General features: G+C 42.6%; 1 protein-coding gene across 4 annotated transcripts; it reads left to right on the forward strand.

Moving 5' to 3' along the window:
- The first annotated feature begins 3558 nt into the window (after positions 1 to 3558).
- On the forward strand, positions 3559 to 9680 carry LOC121847789 (gastrula zinc finger protein XlCGF48.2-like). 4 transcript variants are annotated; one of them, XM_042330540.1, is made up of 4 exons: positions 3559 to 3915; positions 5171 to 5285; positions 8001 to 8125; positions 8333 to 9680. In XM_042330540.1, exons 2-4 carry the CDS (start codon positions 5189 to 5191, stop codon positions 9449 to 9451), a joined length of 1341 nt encoding a protein of 446 aa, XP_042186474.1. In that variant the 5' UTR covers positions 3559 to 3915; positions 5171 to 5188; the 3' UTR covers positions 9452 to 9680. The 4 variants fall into 4 exon arrangements, with proteins under 4 accessions (XP_042186474.1, XP_042186473.1, XP_042186472.1 ...); XM_042330539.1 differs by lacking the exon at positions 3559 to 3915 and adding an exon at positions 4193 to 4276; XM_042330538.1 differs by lacking the exon at positions 3559 to 3915 and adding an exon at positions 4300 to 4880.
- The last annotated feature ends 9095 nt before the right edge of the window (positions 9681 to 18775 follow it).

An 18775-nucleotide genomic window follows, 5' to 3' on the forward strand; every position in this document is an offset into this window, starting at 1 on the left:
TATCGAGTACAGTATATACATATGAGATGAGTAATGTAGGGTATGTATGTAAACAAAGTATTTTTAAATTTTTTATTTTACCTTTATTTATCTAGGCAAGTCAGTTAAGAACAAATTCTTATTTTCAATGACGGCCTAGGAACAGTGGGTTAACTGCCTGTTCAGGGGCAGAACGACAGATTTGTACTTTGTCAGCTCAGGGGTTTGAACTTGCAACCTTCCGGTTACATAAAGATGGCAAATGCAGTAGATGATATAGAGTACAGTACATACATATGAGGTGAGTAATGTAGGGTATGTAAACATTATATTAAGTAGCATTGTTTAAAGTGGCTAGTGATACATTTTTACATCAATTTCCATGATTAAAGTGGCTGGAGTTGAGTCAGTGTGTTGGCAGCAGCCACTCAATGTTAGTGGTGGCTGTTTAACAGTCTGATGGCCTTGAGATAGAAGCTGTTTTTCAGTCTCTCGGTCTTTGCTTTGATGCACCTGTACTGACCTCGCCTTCTGGATGATAGCGGGGTGAACAGGCAGTGGCTCGGTTGGTTGTTGTCCTTGATGATCTTTATGGCCTTCCTGTGACATTGGGTGGTGTAGATGTCCTGGAGGGCAGGTAGTTTGCCCCCGGTGATGCGTTGTGCAGACCTCACTACCCTCTGGAGAGCCTTACGGTTGTGGGCGGAGCAGTTGCCGTACCAGGCGGTGATACAGCCTGACAGGATGCTCTCGATTGTGCATCTGTAGAAGTTTGCGAGTGCTTTTGGTGACAAGCCAAATTTCTTCAGTCTCCTGAGGTTGAAGAGGCGCTGCTGCTCCTTCTTCTGATGCTGTCTGTGTGGGTGGACCAATTCAGTTTGTCCGTGATGTGTACACAGAGGAACTTAAAACATACTACCCTATCCACTACTGTCCCGTCGATGTGGATTGGGGGCTGCTCCCTCTGCGGTTTCCTGAAGTCCACAATCATCTCCTTTGTTTTGTTGACGTTGAGTGTGAGGTTATTTTCCTGGAACCACACTCCGAGGGCCCTCACCTCCTCCCTGTAGGCCGTCTCGTCGTTGTGGTAATCAAGCCTACCACTGTTGTGTCGTTGTCACACCCTGACCATAGTTTGCTTTGTATGTTTCTATGTTTTGGTTGGTCAGGGTGTGATCTGAGTGGGCATTCTATGTTGGATGTCTTGTTTGTCTATTTCTATGTCTGGCCTGATATGGTTCTCAATCAGAGGCAGGTGTTAGTCATTGTCTCTGATTGGGAACCATATTTAGGTAGCCTGGGTTGCACTGTGTGTTTGTGGGTGATTGTTCCTGTCTCTGTGTTTTGCACCAGATAGGGCTGTTTTTGGTTTTCCACGTTTATTGTTTTTGTAGTGTTCGTGTTTATCTTTTGTTATTAAACATGAATCAAAGAAGCCACGCTGCATTTTGGTCCGCTTCTCCTTCACCTAAAGAAAACCGTTACAGTCGTCCGCAAACTTGATGATTGAGTTGGAAGCGTGCATGGCCACGCAGTCATGGGTGAACAGGGAATATTGCTGCATGATTAGCGAGTTTACTAACACGTTAGTTCTATTAGCTATGCTGACTCTGACGTTACTTTAGCTAATATGGTGTGTAGCGGTTTCTATACGGTTTGGCTAGGAAAGTTATTTTTCGCCTGTTCAAATACAGCTAATGTATTGTGCATTGAAGCCCACAAATTAAGGGAAAAGGTGAGGGGAGGAGAGCACATAGATGCGAGAAGGAATACAACTGTTTTTACACGTGATAAGGGGTGTATTCATTTCACCAATTCTGTTGAAAAACGTTTCTCAAACGGAACGAAACGGGATAAACTTTACTGAATTTGTCCAATGGGAATTCTCATTTGCAACTGTTGGACGAATGATTCCACATTAAATCAGCTAGATGCAGGCAAGAGTGTGCAAGGCAGTATTGAATGTGTCACTGTCTGTCACCTGAAAATGTTCTGTTGACCTGCTGTGCTACTTTGTAAACTTTCATTCGTAGGCTAAGTTGTAGCAACCTCATTATGGTTATAGGGAAAATGTGAGTATCATGTAGTAGCCTAAACCTATCAATGTTGCATTGAACTGGGTGAATGGAATTTGAATGACAGTCATCCAATATGCTGTAATAGAAATAAGGCCATGCTCATGAAAAACAAAAACGTCCCCCCTCATCATAAACGGCACCGACCGCCACTGCTATGACGTTAGCTAATTTGGTGACAACTAGTGGTCCGTGGGTCACCTGCACCCGCTAATAACCTATCTGCAACCCCCTGACAGTGCACTTGGAAAGTTCAGACCCGTTCACTTTTTCCACATTTTGTTACAGCATTATTTTTCCTCATTGATCTACACATCATACCCCATAACGGAGCTAAAACAGTTTTTTAGAATGTTTTGCTTAAAAAAATATATACAACTGAAATACCTTATTTACCTAAGTATTCAGACCCTTTGCTATGAGACTCAAAATTGATCTCAGGTGCATCCTGTTTCCATTGATCATCCTTGAGATGTTTCTACAACTTGACTGGAGTCCACCTGTGGTAAATTCAAGTTATTGGACATGATTTGGAAAGGCACACACCTGTCTATAAGGTCCTACAGTTGACAGTGCATGTCAGAGCAAAAACCAAGCCATGAGGTCGAAGGAATTGTCCATAGAGCTCTGAGACAGGATTGCGTTGAGGGACAGATCTGGGGAAGGGTACCAAACAATGTCTGCAGCATTGAAGATTACCAAGATCACAGTGGCCTCCATCATTCTTAAATGGAAGAAGTTTGGAACCACCGAGACCCTTCCTAAAGCTGGAGTGTGACTCCAAATCCAGACCTCCATGGGTTGATAAATTTGATTTCCATTGATAATTTTTGTGTGATTTTGTTGTCAGCACATTCAACTATGTAAAGAAAAAAGTATTTAATAAGAATATTTCATTCATTCAGATCTAGAATGTGTTATTTTAGTGTTCCCTTTATTTTTTTTGAGCAGTGTATAATGTTCTTAGCCCTTTGAGAGGAGCGCCAAATGGCACCTATTGGTTGTGTGGGAAGAGCCCTATTATACCCTGCCCCTGAACTGGGGAGGTAGTTGTACGGTTGGGTTTGTGGTGACAGCTATGAGAACTGTTCCAAACAATGATAAGACAGTCTGAAGGCTCTGTTTAGCGACTACAAACATCCTGGAATGAGGAGAGAGAAGAGGTCTCTGGCTGACATCACTCACACTCAAGCACCTGCCTCCAGGTTCTTTGGTGTTTTTTTCCCGAGGTATGTGGAGGAAATCGGCAATGTGTACGCTGGGAGTTGGGAAGCAAGTACAGGGAGTGACTTTAATAATAAATAACACAAGGAACAAAACAAGAAACACGAGTAGCGTACAGACATGAAACACTGAAACAGAAACAATAACACCTAGGGAAAGAACCTAAGGGAGTGACATATATAGGGAAAGTAATCAGGCAGGTGATGGAGTCCAGGTGAGTCTGATGAGGCGCTAGTGAATGTGACAATGGTGACAGGTGTGCGTAATAATGAACAGCCTGGTGACCTCGAGCACCGGAGAGGTCGGGAACCTGACGAGCCTGCTGAAGCCCGGGAACCTGACGAGCCTGCTGAAGCCCGGGAGCCTGACGAGCCTGCTGAAGCACGGGAGCCTGACGAGCCGGCTGAGGTGCGGGAGCGTGACAAGCTGGCTGAGGCATGGAAGCCTGTCAAGCTAGCTGAGGCATCCTCGGTAGACTCGGCAACGGACACTTGTCGGGCCAAACGTCAAGACGCGGGAACCTGTCTAGCCAGCTGAGGCATGGAAACCTGGCAAGCCAGCTTAGGTGCGGGAGCCTGACGAGCCGGCTGAAGCATGCAAGCCTGACGAGCCAGCTGAGGCATCCCCGGTTGCTCTGGTAGCGACACCCGGAGCGACGTCACCTACACTACATTTATTTTATTTTATACATATTATACATTTAAAAAACACTCCCTGATGCTTTCCTTTGGTGAGGCGTTATTCTGTAACGTGTACACTGGAAGTAAGTACAGGGAGTGACTATAATAATAAATAACACAAGTGGCATACACATATGATACACAAACAGTAACATTAATGCCTAGGGAAAGAACCAAAGGGAGTGACCTATATAGGGAAGGTAATCAGACAGGTGATGTAGTCCAGATGAGTCTGATGAGGCACTGGTGCGCTTAACAATGGTGACAAGTGTGTGTAATAATGAGCAGCTTGGTGACCTTGAGTGCCAGAGAGGGAGTGTAAGTAACAGAAATGCCCTGGAACAATTGAATGACGTACTGAAATAATTGTGTATATTGGCTCTGCAAAACAGAGTTTCTTGACTATATTTTGGCAGGTCATGGGGGTACTTGTGCAATAACTGAAGATGAATGTTGTACTTTTGTCCCTGATCGGTACTCTAATGTTACCGATCTCGCCGAATACATTGCCACTGTGGCTAAGAACAATTCCCCACAGCCCGAGTGGAAGCTTGCAACTTGGTTGAAATCTGTGTTTGGGAGTTGGGGATCCCAGATTGCCCAATGGGCTGGAGCATGTGTTTTTTTGCTTAGTCTATCTAATTGTATTACTAACATGTTGTAAGGCTTTTGTACCTCCCTAGCTGAGAAGGTTTCGGCAGCCATTATGTTTAATGCTCTTCAAGAGGATGGTGAGACTGATGAGCTGCCGACACTGGACGAGCTTCCTTTTCCCCCTGTAGATAAGGACGATGTGTGAGAATAGGGGATTGTTTTTTTTTGACAAGTTTAGAAGGCCCAAGCGGATTTCTTTTATGTTTTGACTAGTCTAAGGAACAGTTTGTGCAGAACCGATGTCGCTGCAACATCAGGTGGTATGGTGGTAAGAACTATGTAAACAATGTTTAAACATTGAGAGATTTAATCTATCCTGAGTTTATAGATCCCTTTGTGTGTGTATTTTAGATTGTAAAACCCAGAGTGAGGATGTAAGGATGGAGTAAATATAAATATATTGATAGAACCTCCTTTGATTGAAGCTATAATCTAATGCTTACATTAATGTAATGATAATTATCACAGAGTGATAAAAGGAGGGAATGTGAGGGAAATGTTATGTTTATGTACAAATCAATGCTACTTTCTAATAACTAATTGGAAATATTCATGCAGGTGACGGACTGATCGTGTATGGCGGAACCCTCATTATCACTGTTACCCAACTTGTGTCACGACTCAGGATATGACCCAGATGCAGACTGCAACTGGCAACAGACAGAGAACACAGGTATAAATACACAGGGAAAAATGGGAAGATGGGCAACACCTGGAGGGGGTGGAGACAAGCACAAAGACAGGTGAAACAGATCAGGGTGTGAGAACTTGACAGTATGCCCAGAATATTGCTATGGGAACACGAGATCTCTCAGTTTCAAGGTCTCAACTTGGAGAGAGAAAGCCTCATGAGGTATTGATCAGTCACCTGTGCGAGCCACCGCTAGTGATGAATTTAATTATGCTAAATCATGCAAATATAATGCAAATAATGGGAAAAGGAGCAAAATTGCTGTGGAAAATGTCTAGCTCTGATCATACCCGCTACAAGTGCAGTTTTTGGAGAAACAATCTGTAGTTGGGGACTAGTGAACTACATGTAGTTCAACTAGTAATGGAACTACAGTTTGCAGGAGCTTGGTGGTAGTTTAGCTAAATTCAAATCTATGTAGTGTTTTAAATAGTTATTTACTTTTTTGCCATGTAGCGGTGTAGATTCCTGGATCTACACTATTTTTTCTTAAGGGGATAGCTTTAGTCTAGCTTAACTTCTTCCAGTGTAAAGTAATTGGCATCTTGGTAAATTATATTTTCAGAGTAGCTTCCCCAATGCTGAAAACAATGTATGCCAGTCTTGGTGAATTTGTTTGAAGCATCTAAAATGGTGGAGAATGCTTTGGGTAAAGTGAAATCGATGAAGATCACGAGAAATGGACTTGTTTTCCTTTTGTGTGTTTCTGCTGATCAGAAAAGGCGTGTTGCGTCTCCCCCAAATTGATTAATTGAATGTGTCTTGCATTGATCTGCAGAGCAGGGCTCCTGTCAAAGGAGTCATTTCTGGAGTCTCAGAATAATTTTTTTATTTAACCTTTATTTAACTAGGCAAGTCAGTTAAGAACAAATTATTATTTACAATGACCAGCGGTATAAAGTACTTAAGTAAAAATACTTTAAAGTACTACTTAAGTAGTATCTGTACTTTACTATTTATATTTTTGACTACATTACTCCATATATATATTCCTTGACACCCAAAAGTACTCGTTGCATTTTGAATGCTTAGCAGAACAGGAAAATGGTCAAATTCACACGCTTATCAACAGAACATCCCTGGTCATCCCTACTGCCTCTGATCTAGTGGACTCACTAAACACACATTCTTGTGTGTAGTCTGCCAATAAAAACTAAAGTAAATGGAATTCCCTCTCTCTATTGAATAGTTTTATCATCTGGCAAATTTAATAGGAGTGACCTACTATGGAGGCATTAACATTGCTATGGAAAATCATGACTGGGTGTAGTAGTGTGTTTATGCTGGGTTCCAGCCTACTTGGGAATGGGCAGGAATGTAATAGTAGACCAGGTAGCCAAAGGGCTTTAAAACTATAAACTATATATAATTGGTATTCCCGCTCCACTGGGTAGAGGTGAGGCCAAATGCAGTGCAGGCTGGTGGGAGGAGCTATAGGATGACAGGCTCATTGTAATGGCTGGAATGGAATAAATGGAACTGAGTCAAACATATGGTTTCCATATGTTTGCTACCATTCAATTCATTACATTCCAGCCATTATAATGAGCATGTCATCCTATAGCCCCCCCCACCAGCCTCCACTGGCCAAATGTAAGATTAGAGCTATTATGATAAATGTGTGGCAGAACAGGTGGGACAGCTAGCCCTCTACAAGGTGGGTGGACAAAGACTCAAAAATCATGTAGGGCTCTTTTTTATTTTCTTAGTAGTACAGGATAAGGCAGGAAGGTTTAGATTTTTCTTAATATTTGTTTATTTATTATTTTAGTTTGTAAACTGTGATTGACTACACTCCAATACAGTAGGTGGCGGCATGCACCTCTAACGGTTGTTTACAGACCGCCATAATACCATAAACGAAGAAACCGTAGTAAACGAAAGTGTACAGTGACCAAGAGCAATTTAATTGTTGTTAGACGTTTAACACCCTGGAACTCAACATACGATTAATTTAACCGCACAGTATCACATACTTACTCCCGGTATTCTTTCAATTTAATTGGAGACGACTTGGTTGATAGATGTGAACTAGGTAACGCTAGCTAGCTGCTAACAATGGCTAACTGTATGGTTTTTCACACTCAAATGGCCTCCATTATGGAGGTTCTAGCGAATGCAGCTGTGGCTGAGATATGTAAACTCGTAGATGGCGACTATGCAGTGTTTCGGTTGGAAATAACTCAAAGCCAGAAAGAAAACAGGGCATTGCGGAGGAAACTACAGCTACTGGAAATTAAGGTGGCACGGGAGCGCGCAGAGAGGACAATGAGAGAGCGTGTCCTCGCCAGTCATCCCTGTAATGTCAAGATCCTCGACCGATACAGAGGAAATGCAAAAGGTACATTTTGGCGGAGGCTGCACGGCGTATCTCCTTTCATATAGAGCTCAGTGCTCGTCGCCCCGTTCCCCTCTGCATGTGTTATCCAGAATTGGGTCTTGGTCCGTTTTTGGACAGTATGCAATAATTCCCCATATTGCGCATAGACACGGTCATATTCTAACCAGATTCTTGATTTATTGCACTTCCAATGATTTACTAAATGAAAACAGTGATACCTGGAACATAATACATCAATCAATAAATAGTATATCAAGAAGTTATGAGAAGTGTTACCCTTACATTCTTGCCAATTCTAGACAGTGTCAATAGAATACAATATACCTAACCACCTCTTTTCCTCCAATCACTCTCAGGTGAAGGACATCTCACTGGAGGCCACAGGAGTTTTGTGAAGCCAGCAGGACAAAATACATGGCGAGATGACCACCAAATCACTGTTGATGAGGGGATAGGAAACTCAACCCATCATGTTATAGAGGTTAGTGTAATAGTGTTCTATAAAACATGAGTTACTTTGTAAATCAAATGTGGACAGTTTATTTCAGAAAGGCCCTCCTCAGCTATTCACTAGCTTCCATGTGCATCCTTATTTATCTGCCATAATGGAGCTTTTGAGACTTCCCTACGGCATTGTTATCCAATTCAACCCATGTACCTGTAATAACCTCCTCTCTTCTTGTGTCAGTCTGCAGATGCAGAGGATACAGGTCCTGGTGTCAAGCAGGAGATGACTGAAGGAGAGGAGGACCCACGGCACAGCAGAGACATCCAGACTGGTGTGCCCCCTGTAGCCACGGAGAACCCCTCCACCGCCCAAGAGCAGTCCAGGACCCAATGCAGCATCATGGAGGTCAGTGGAACGCTGAACGCCATCCTCAAGTCAGAGACAGACACCGAGACTTTAACGGGGATAAACCGACTGGGCTGTCAACCTGCTCCACGCTCAGAGTATTTACTTTACGGCAACCTGAGCCCAAGGACTATTCTGTCCCATCGGGACTCAGGTGACACTTTACAGACTGTCAATGATCCATTGTGTTCATACACTACAGAGACAGAGATGATACCTGGTGACATGCCTGTGGTATTAGAGACACAGACTAATCCAATGAAAGTGGACTGGAACCAGTACAGTAGTAGTGTATACTCGGAAGGGTGCCGAGATAAGAAAGGGGAGGGTCTGGTCGTAGATGAGGTGATTGTGAAAGTGGAGGACGATGCTCTTCTGATATGGAGTGCAGACGAAACTCACTTAGGAGAAGGACACTCGCAGGGCAACACCAGTGACTTCTTAGACTACAGAGAAAGCTTAGAGACAAATCTAAATGTTGAGACCCACTCCCCTTTACACGAGTTCAAGGATCGCGACCCATTATCCATGTCGAAGGGGCCTTCCGATTCACGCATGGAACAAAAGGCCAAGGCGCGAGGAGGGGGAGCCACATCAGGCAATAGTAAAGAAAAACGGTTCCTCTGCATGTTCTGTAACAAAGGCTTCCGCTGCCCCCAGAAGGTGGACATCCACCAGAGGGTTCACACAGGGGTGAAACCCTTCAGCTGTACCCAGTGTCACATGCGTTTCGCCCAGGCATGCACCCTGAAGAGGCACCAGAGGGTCCACACAGGGGAGAAACCCTTCAGCTGTACCCAGTGTCACATGTGCTTCGCTCAGGCTGGTGACCTAAAGAGGCACCAGAGGGTCCACACGGGAGAGAGGCCTTTCGCCTGTGCGCACTGTGGGAAGAGGTTCTCAGAGAAGAGCTACCTCAGGTTACACCAGCAGAAAAAACACTCCACTCTATAACAAACACTTATATCAAAAGAGAAAGATTCATTTTAGTTGTCATCAGAAAATATCCACAGATGCATTTGGATATTCCTGGGTAGAATATTACATCCAGACATTGTGTTAAGGAATACTGTATATACAGTCCCTACAGTGCATTTGGAAAGTGCATTCGGACCCCTTGACTTTTTCCACATATTGTTACATTACAGCCTTATTCTAAAATTGATGAAATCATTTCCCCCCCTCAATCTACACACAAACATGTTTAGACATTTTTGCAAATGTATTAAAAATCAACTGAAATCACATTTACATAAGTATTCAGACCCTTTACTTAGTACTTTGTTGAACACCTTTGGCAGCAATTACAGCTTCAAGTCTTCTTGGGTATGACGATACAAGCTTGACAGGGGAGTTTCTCCGATACTTCTCTGCAGATCCACTCAAGTGCTGTCAGGTTGGATGGGGAGCATCGCTGCACAGGTATTTTCAGGTCTCTCCAGAGATGTTCGAATGGGTTCAAGTCCAGGCTCTGGCTGGGCCACTCAAGGACATTCAGAGACTTGTCCCGAAACAACTCCTGCGTTGTTCTGTTGGAACGGGAACCTTCGCCCCCAGTCTGAGGTCCTGAGCGCTGTGGAGCAGGTTTTCATCAAGGATATCTCTCTGTACTTTGCTCTTTTCATCTTTCCGTCGATCCTGACAAGACTCCCAGTCCCTGCTGCTGAAAAATGGTGCTGGGTTTTCTCCAGACGTGATGCTTGGGCATTCAGGACAAAAAGTTCAATCTTGGTTTCATCAGATCAGAGAATCTTGTTTCTAGAGTCCATTAGGTGCTTTTTGGAAACTCCAAGCGGGCTTTCATGTGCCTTTTACTGAAGAGTGGCTTGCGTCTGGCCACTCTACCATAAAGGTCTGATTGGTGGAGTGCTGCAGAGATGGTTGTCCTTCTGGAAGGTTCTCCCATCTCCACAGAGGATCTCTGGAGCTCTGTCAGAGTGACCATCGGGTTCTTGGTCACCTCCTTGACCAAGGCTCTTCTCCCCTGATTGCTCAGTTTGGCCGGGTGGCCAGCTCTAGGAAGTCTTGGTGGTTCCAAACTCCTCCCATTTAAAAATGATAGAGGCCACTGTGTTCTTGGGGACCTTCAATGCTGCAGACATTTTTTGGTACCCTTCCCCAGATCTGTGCCTCGTAACAATCCTGTCTTGGAGCGCTACGGACAATACCTCATTGCTTGGTTTTTGCACTGACATGCACTGTCAACTGTGGGACCTTATATAGACAGGTGTGTCCCTTTCCAAATCATGTCCAATCAATTGAATTTACCACAGGTGGACTCCAATCAAGTTGTAGAAACATCAAGGATGATCAATGGAAACAGGATGCAACTGAGCTGAATGTCAAGTTTATTTATGGCGAGGGGCACACTACAAACAAAGCATTTGTGTTTAGTGCATCTGCCAGATCAGAGGCAGTAGGGATGGCCAGGGATGTTCTCTTGATACAGTGGGGCAAAAAAGTATTTAGTCAGCCACCAATTGTGCAAGTTCTCCCATTTAAAAAGCTGAGAGAGGCCTGTAATTTTCATCATAGGTACACTTCAACTATGACAGACAAAATGAGAAGAAAAAAAATCCAGAAAATCACATTGTAGGATTTTTAATGAATTTATTTGCAAATTATGGTGGAAAATAAGTATTTGGTCAATAACAAAAGTTTATTTTCCACCATAATTTGCAAATACATTCATTAAAAATCCTACAATGTGATTTTCTGGATTTTTTTTCTTCTCATTTTGTCTGTCATAGTTGAAGTGTACCTATGATGAAAATTACAGGCCTCATCTTTTTAAGTGGGAGAACTTGCACAATTGGTGGCTGCCTAAATACTTTTTTGCCCCACTAAGTGTGTGAATTGGACTATTTTCCTGTCAATATACTTTTGGGTGTCAGGGAAAATGTATGGAGTAAAAAGTACATTATTTTCTTTACGAATGTAGTAAAGTAAAAGTTGTCAAAAATATAAATAGTAAAGTACAGATGTTTCATGTAGGTTTATCCTGGGGTGACATTTTGGTAACCATGTAAATCTCCCGGACATGGTGAATTTGATCAATATATTCAGCATCAAAGTAGACATCATGCAAGACTACAAATCCTTGCAAAGCCATCTCTAGCTGACACCTTTGCTAACTCGTTTGTGTCATTTTAAAACTTGCAGAAGACAGTTCACAGAATTGTCAATTTAAAGAAATGTAGGCAATTTATATTATACAGGCGAATATATTGATAAGTCACCTTGTCCTTGAGATTTACACCGTTATCAAAACGTCACGCCAAGGTAAGCCTACACGAAACACAGTCCTTATTTGAAGTGTTTCTTAAATCCCCCATGGGAAAAATGAATGGTGGAAAAACAATTGGAAAAAGTTCCTTGTTTGACCGCTAGGTTATATGGGTATTAGGCAGTGGCGTGCCATGGCCTGGGGGCTGGGCCTTCAGTGAGGTCCTACACAGTCCCACCCTAATTAATCCACCTCTTATTACCATCATTATGATGCCATGGTTCTAGACACTATACATTTAGACAAAAACGCAGTATAAAACCAGGCGTTGCGTCACCTTGAAATTGACATTTTTATTAATAGAATTGCAGGGGAAGAGTACAATACCTTTTCATTGTGCAGCTCCCATTGCCCTGCGCGCTTGTTCGTTGAGCTGTAGATCCACTCGGGTGTCCCCAAAAGTTTTCAAAAGCACCATTGCTTGTAAGTGCCCAGCCGTGTCTCATTACTGCCTTGGTTAGACAACTCAAGTTTGCAAAGCCAGTGTGGCTCCAAACACCAAATCTATCACTTGCAAATAATAGGCATTCCCAGCAGTACAGTTTGGAGTGCTTCTCGGAGCCTGTGAGCCATTGATAGCGCTCGTAGTTGGAACTTTGAAAGTGGCGAACAAACCCCTTTCCCGCCTGTGACAGGCTTTGTAGCGTCGGCGTCGGGCGACCTCTCCTGACAATGTCTAACTTTTCTTGAAAAGTTTGTCTTGAGAATGGCGTTATAATTATATCCTCGACCAAATCGATATCTTCTCCTCCTTCCGCCACTGTGGGTTAAAAAAAACAGCTTAGTAGTACGCAAATTAATTTGTTTATCAAATTCAGTTTCCTAGTTCTGTGAGGTTTGCATATACCTCCCATATAGGACCTGCCTCTCAATATTGGTAATCCAATCAAAAGACGTGCACGCACTACGCCTGCTAGCTTGCTCCTGTGTAACACTGGAGCCAGCCAGCAGGTGTACAATAGCCAACTCTAAAGCTGATTGGTTGACAATAAATTTTCATTTCCATTCACTTTAAGCTACAAGTGCCCGCACTGTTGATTCTGAAGGCCTGAGGGCAGATTTTAGACCCCTGGCAACACATGATGGCTGAATATGATTGGATAAAAGATCTAACATAAAGACCAGCCCTCCAAATCTCAACCTGGGGCTGGAAGCAGTGCAACCAAGAGGAAACCTATGAAATGAAGAGTATAACTCTTACTCTGGGGAATAATTTAATACATATTTGTGGGAAAATATATTTAAAAAAAAAAAATCTATTCTGATGATGTTTAGGCCAGCAGAGAAGGCCTTGCTGGCCCTGACGGCCCACCACTGATATTATGACTCATACTATGGCACTCTATATGGAACTGGATGAGGTGAACTGAGGAAAGAAGGAGTACGATGAGACAGAGTAGATGATATGGTGATGGTTGGTGTGATGGTGTCTGTAAAAATGCTTCACTGATGAAGAGTGACAACCTGTCATGGAGGTTGATACTGGTGTTATAATGAGGAAATTATAGTGCCTTAATTCATGTTTACTTGACATGTGAAGATGTGAAGTGAAGATATGTGTAATGTTAAACCTTTTCTAAAGTATTCAACAATTAATTTTATCAAAGCGAGGGTACCAGATTTACTGAAAATGTAAAGTGTTACCATAGTGAGAAAAGTTCTTCTACTTGTCACAGGTATAGTTTTGTGCAATAAAGGTACATTGAGTGTACAATATGACCATGTTGTTGAAATTAAATACAAAATTGACTGACTTGGTATTTTTTGTGCCATTGCAGTGACTGAGTTTTGTATATCAGTTGAACCAAAACATACTTAATTCGTGAATCAACACATATGGATTTGTCCAGTTTTGCTGGCGGGAGAGCCAGGACCCTGGATCATGAGCCTCTGCGCTTCCGTCCCAAGTCGGAACCAAGATCTCATGTTAAATACTGTTGAAGTAATATAGCTACAGGTTTATCTACCTCATCTAAAGCCCATTCTGGTGGGAAGCTGCTATTGACCACCAAGTGCTAACAGTCAGTATCTGGATAACGTGTGAAATGCTTGATAATGCATGTGATATCAACAGAGAGGTATTTTCTGGGTGATTTAAATATTGACTGGCTTTCATCAAGCTGCCCACTCAAGAAAAAGCGTCAGACTAACTAGTGCCTGCAACCTGGTTCAGGTTATCAGTCAACCTACCAGGGTAGTTACAAACAGCACTCATGGTCAAAACATATTGTGATGGTGTCTGTAAAAATGGCTAAGATGAGGAGAAGTATGTCCATAATAAAGCGCTGCTCTACCTTAACAGCACCATCAACAAGGCAGGTCCTACAGGCTCTAGTTTTGTCACACCTGGACCACTGTTCAGTCGTGTGGTCAGGTGCCACAAAAAAGGACTTAGGAAAATTGCAATTGGTTCAGAACAGGGCCACACCGCTGGCCCTTGGATGTACACAGAGAGCTAATATTAATAATATGCATGTCAATTTCTCCTGGCTCAAAGTGGAGGAGAGATTGACTTTATCACTACTTGTATTTGTGAGAATAATTGACATGTTGAATGCACCAAACTGTCTATTTCAACTACTGGTGCACAGCTTGGACACCCATGCATACCCCACAAGACATGTCACAAGAGGTCTCAATCCCCATGTCCAGAACAGACTATGGAAGGAGCACAATACTACATAGAGACATGACTACATGGAACTCTGTTCCATATCAAGTAACTCATGCAAGCAGTAAAATACAATTTAAAAAATAGATTAAGAACAACAGCAGGGACTATGAAGCAACACAAACATAGGCACAGACACATACATACACACAATAACATATGCACTATACACACAAATATTTTGTACTGTAGATATGTGGTAGTTGTGGAGTAGGGGCCTGAGGCACAGTGTGTTATGAAAACTGTAAATGTATTGTAATGATTTTTAAATTGTATAAACTGCCTTAATTTCACTAGAACTCAGGAAGAGTAGCTGCATGGGGATCCATAATAAATACAAATACAAACCATGAGTGACAGAGACTCCACCACACAGAACACAACCAGTGGACAGGTGGACTGAACAACCTCAGTCCTGGTGGTCATCAGAGAGACAGAGGCTACAGTCAGGGATCCAGTCTGCAGCCCAGACCCTTCTCTTCACAGTATCAGTGCAGGGATGGAGCAGGTCCTGGGGCTGATAGGAACAGGAGGGTCTATGATACAAACACCACAGTATCCATGATGAACAGAGCAGGTCACCCTGGGATTCAACCTTCACAGAGAATGGTGAGTGGAACCCCCTGGTGGTAGTCTTTCAGGAAGTGCCTAGTGGCTCAGTTCATAGAAAGCCTGGGCTTGGACCTGAGTCTAGCTTTCCTCAGCTACCTCATGGTTACTGCACCGATACAGAATGTCAGGATGGGCGTTCACCACAAGGTACCTAGCCTATAACACAACACACAATCCAAACACCCAAACAATGGCAAGAGGTCAAGGAGGGAGCTCAAAGATTAACCACCTGAGGGTGGTGGCTCCTGCTTCTACCTCTGGTGTCATTGGGTCACAACGTTGGAGGCGGAGCATTAGGACGGACGCAGACAAGCCGTACGCCTGCCCCACGTGTGGGAAGCGCTTCGCTGAGGCGAGCTATGTGAAGCAGCACCAGACCGTTCACACCAAGGAAAGGCCCTTCAAGTGCAAATTATGTTACAAGAGCTTCTCCTTCCTGACTAACCTTACCAGACAGGGGAGTGTCCACAATGGGGAGACATCTTAGCATTGTGGCTTTAGCTGACATATTATAGTCATCATGTGAAGTGTCTTGGGGTAAGAGGGTATTTTGGATTACTAAATCCCTAGGTTGAGCATCTGGGTATGCTGTCTTTCTCACATGATACAGGCTTGTTGTTTGGTGTGCTGGCATAGCCAAAACACTCATTGAAGTGTAACACTATATTTCCCCTCTAAATATGGTTTTGCCTATGTTCTATTCATAACAATTATAAATGTCTCTCTTTTTTATAACACCTTTATATTATAACATCCCTCCCACCGACATTATTTGGCATAATCAGGTGGTACCTGTTCCTTTATGTACTATAAATAGGTGATCAAATCTGTTAATGAATGAGAATTCATGTTGTCCTTTTGATGGGTTGACCTTTAATTTGCTTGTATATTATTTAGAATTAAAATTGTCCTTGGCTTCCTTCAAACGTACAGGTTTCTGTCCTTGCCACCGATGGGATCTAGCCAGCAATTATTTTTCAGTCATTTTATGGTCATTTTTCTAAACAACTCTGCTCTGAGCTTAACAGATACCAGAGCGTAAGAGGCTAAATCTGTTGTCGAAAATAAGCCCACAAAGTGAGACATTTTGGATGGAGGTCAATTCTTCTTTTATTCCTTGTGTTACCATTTTATTTTTAAACTCTGCATCGTTGGGAAGGACTCGTAAGCAAGCATTTCACAGTGAAGTATACACCAGTTGTTTTGGCGAATGCCACAAATAAAACTGATGAGTGTTGAATTCGGTCAACAACAAAAAATGTAATTGCTAATTTGCTACATGGGGCTTATTTGAGTGAATATCAGTTTTGTAATTGTTAGGTTGTTACGAATGCACTGATAGGTGGACACACGTGGCATTTCGTCAATTTACCCAAAAACTACATTAAATTGGAGTTGTGCTTGTTGTCATAGAGATACAATTAAAGTCGGAAGTTTACATACACTTAGGTTGGAGTTTTTCAACCACTCCACACATTTCTTGTTAACAAACTATAGTTTTGGCAAGCCAGTTAGGACATCTACTTTGTGCATGACAGAAGTAATTTTTCCAACAATTGTTTACAGACAGATTATTTCACTTATAATTCACTGTATCACAATTCCAGTGGGTCAGAAGTTTACATACACTAAGTTGACTGTGCCTTTAAACAGCTTGGAAAATTAGTGGCTTTAGAAGCTTCTGATAGGCTAATTGACATAATTTGAGTCAGTTGGAAGTGTACCTGTGGACGTATTTCAAGGCCTACCTTCAAACTCAGTGCATCTTTGCTTGACGTCATGGGGAAATCAAAAGAAATCAGCCAAGACCTCCACAGGTCTGGCTCATCCTTGGGAGCAATTTCCAAACATCTGAAGGTACCATGTTCATCTGTACAGACAATAGTACGCAAGTATAAACACCATGGGACCACGCAGCCGTCATACCGCTCAGGAAGGAGATGCGTTCTGTCTCCTAGAGATGAATGTACTTCGGTGCGAAAAGTGCAAATCAATCCCAGAACAGCAGCAAAAGGACCGTGTGAAGATGCTGGAGGAAACAGGTAAAAGAGTATCTATATCCACAGTAAAACAAGTCCTATATCGACATAACCTGAAAGGCCGCTCGCAAGGAAGAAGCCACTGCTCCAAAACCCGCCATAAAAACCCAGACTACGGTTTGTAACTGCACACAGGGACAAAGATCGTACATTTTGGAGAAATGTCCTCTGGTCTGATGAAACAAAAATAGAACTGTATGGCCATAATGACCATCGTTATGTTTGAAGGAAAAAGGGGGATGCTTGCAAGCCGAAGAACACCATCCCAACCGTAAAGCACGGGGGTGGCAGCATCATATTGTGGGGGTGCTTTGCTGCAGGAGGGACTGGTGCACTTCACAAAATAGATAGCTTCATGAGAAAGGAAAATCATGTGGATATATTGAAGCAACATCTCAAGACATCAGTCAGGAAGTTAAAGCTTGGTCGCAAATGGGTTTTCCAAATGGACAATGACTCCAAGCATACTTCCAAAATAGTGGCAAAATTGCTTAAGGACAAAGTCAAGGTATTGGAGAGGCCATCACAAAACCCTGACCTCCAGCCTATAGAAAATGGGTGGGCAGAACTGAAAAAATGTGTGCAAACAATGAGGCCTTCAAACCTGACTCAGTTACACTAGCTCTGTCAGGAGGAATGGGCCAAAATATACCCAACTTATTATGGGAAGATTGTGGAAGGCTACCCAAAATATTTGACCCAAGTTAAACAATTTAAGGGCAATGCTACCAAATACTAATTGAGTGTATGTAAACTTCTGACCCACTGGGAATGTGATGAAAGAAATAAAAGCTGAAATCAATCACTCAACTATTATTCTGACATTTCACATTCTTAAAATAAAGTGGTGATGCTAACTGACATAAGACAGGGATTAAATGTCAGGAATTGTGAAAACTGAGTTTAAATGTATTTGGCTAAGGTGTATGTAAACTTCCGAATTCAACTGTAGATGATAGAGACCTCATCATGGATATAATCCATTTTTGCATTGCCATTGCCATTGAAGGCTTCCACCATTTTATAGTAGTCAACTGGGTGGGGATTCTTACGAGTTGGGAGCAATCAGCCAATAAAGAAGAAAATTGACTACTTTAAAATGGAGATAGACTGCCATATACTGTAGAAATATGTCCATACTGTCACAGACACATAGAGGATGCCACGTTCAAAACAACTGGGAACTGAAATCTAAAGACAACTGAGGGGAAACAAAGGTCATCCATCTTGGAATTCCAAATCGGGGAACTCGGGCCTCTTTCTCGTGCTCTGACATTTCAACCTTTAGATCACTGACGTCATGATTTGAAGTCCTCCAACCCAGAGTTCCCAGTTGCACCATCAGTCCTCTATCTTGTTTTTTATTTTTATTATTTGTGTACTTGTGTACTTTACTGCATTGTTAGGAGCTAATAACATAAGCATTTCACTGCACTTGCTATATCATTTGCTGATTTGTGTACACGAACAATTACATTTTTATCTCGCTCGTTGGCTTGTTGTTCCCACTTGCATCGGCCCTCACATTAGCCTAGGATGTTCCCACCTGATCTCACCTCCTCCCGCCTGCCTTCCATCTTTAAGGACAAATCTTTCCATTTTTAGAGGTCACTCGGATATCTTGCCAATATAATAGACAATGGTTGAAGAGGTTTGATGTGTCATGTAAT

The sequence above is a fragment of the Oncorhynchus tshawytscha genome, linkage group LG11, assembly GCF_018296145.1.
Source record: "Oncorhynchus tshawytscha isolate Ot180627B linkage group LG11, Otsh_v2.0, whole genome shotgun sequence".
Taxonomy (NCBI): domain Eukaryota; kingdom Metazoa; phylum Chordata; class Actinopteri; order Salmoniformes; family Salmonidae; genus Oncorhynchus; species Oncorhynchus tshawytscha.

Bases quoted from the DNA above. Each gene is read 5' to 3' on its own strand.
- LOC121847789 (XM_042330537.1), top strand. From the start codon at position 7,362: ATGGCTAACTGTATGGTTTTTCACACTCAAATGGCCTCCATTATGGAG. The intron at 7,645-8,000 runs GTACATTTTGGC...AATCACTCTCAG, and splicing joins ATACAGAGGAAATGCAAAAG to GTGAAGGACATCTCACTGGA. The intron at 8,126-8,332 runs GTTAGTGTAATA...TTCTTGTGTCAG, and splicing joins CAACCCATCATGTTATAGAG to TCTGCAGATGCAGAGGATAC.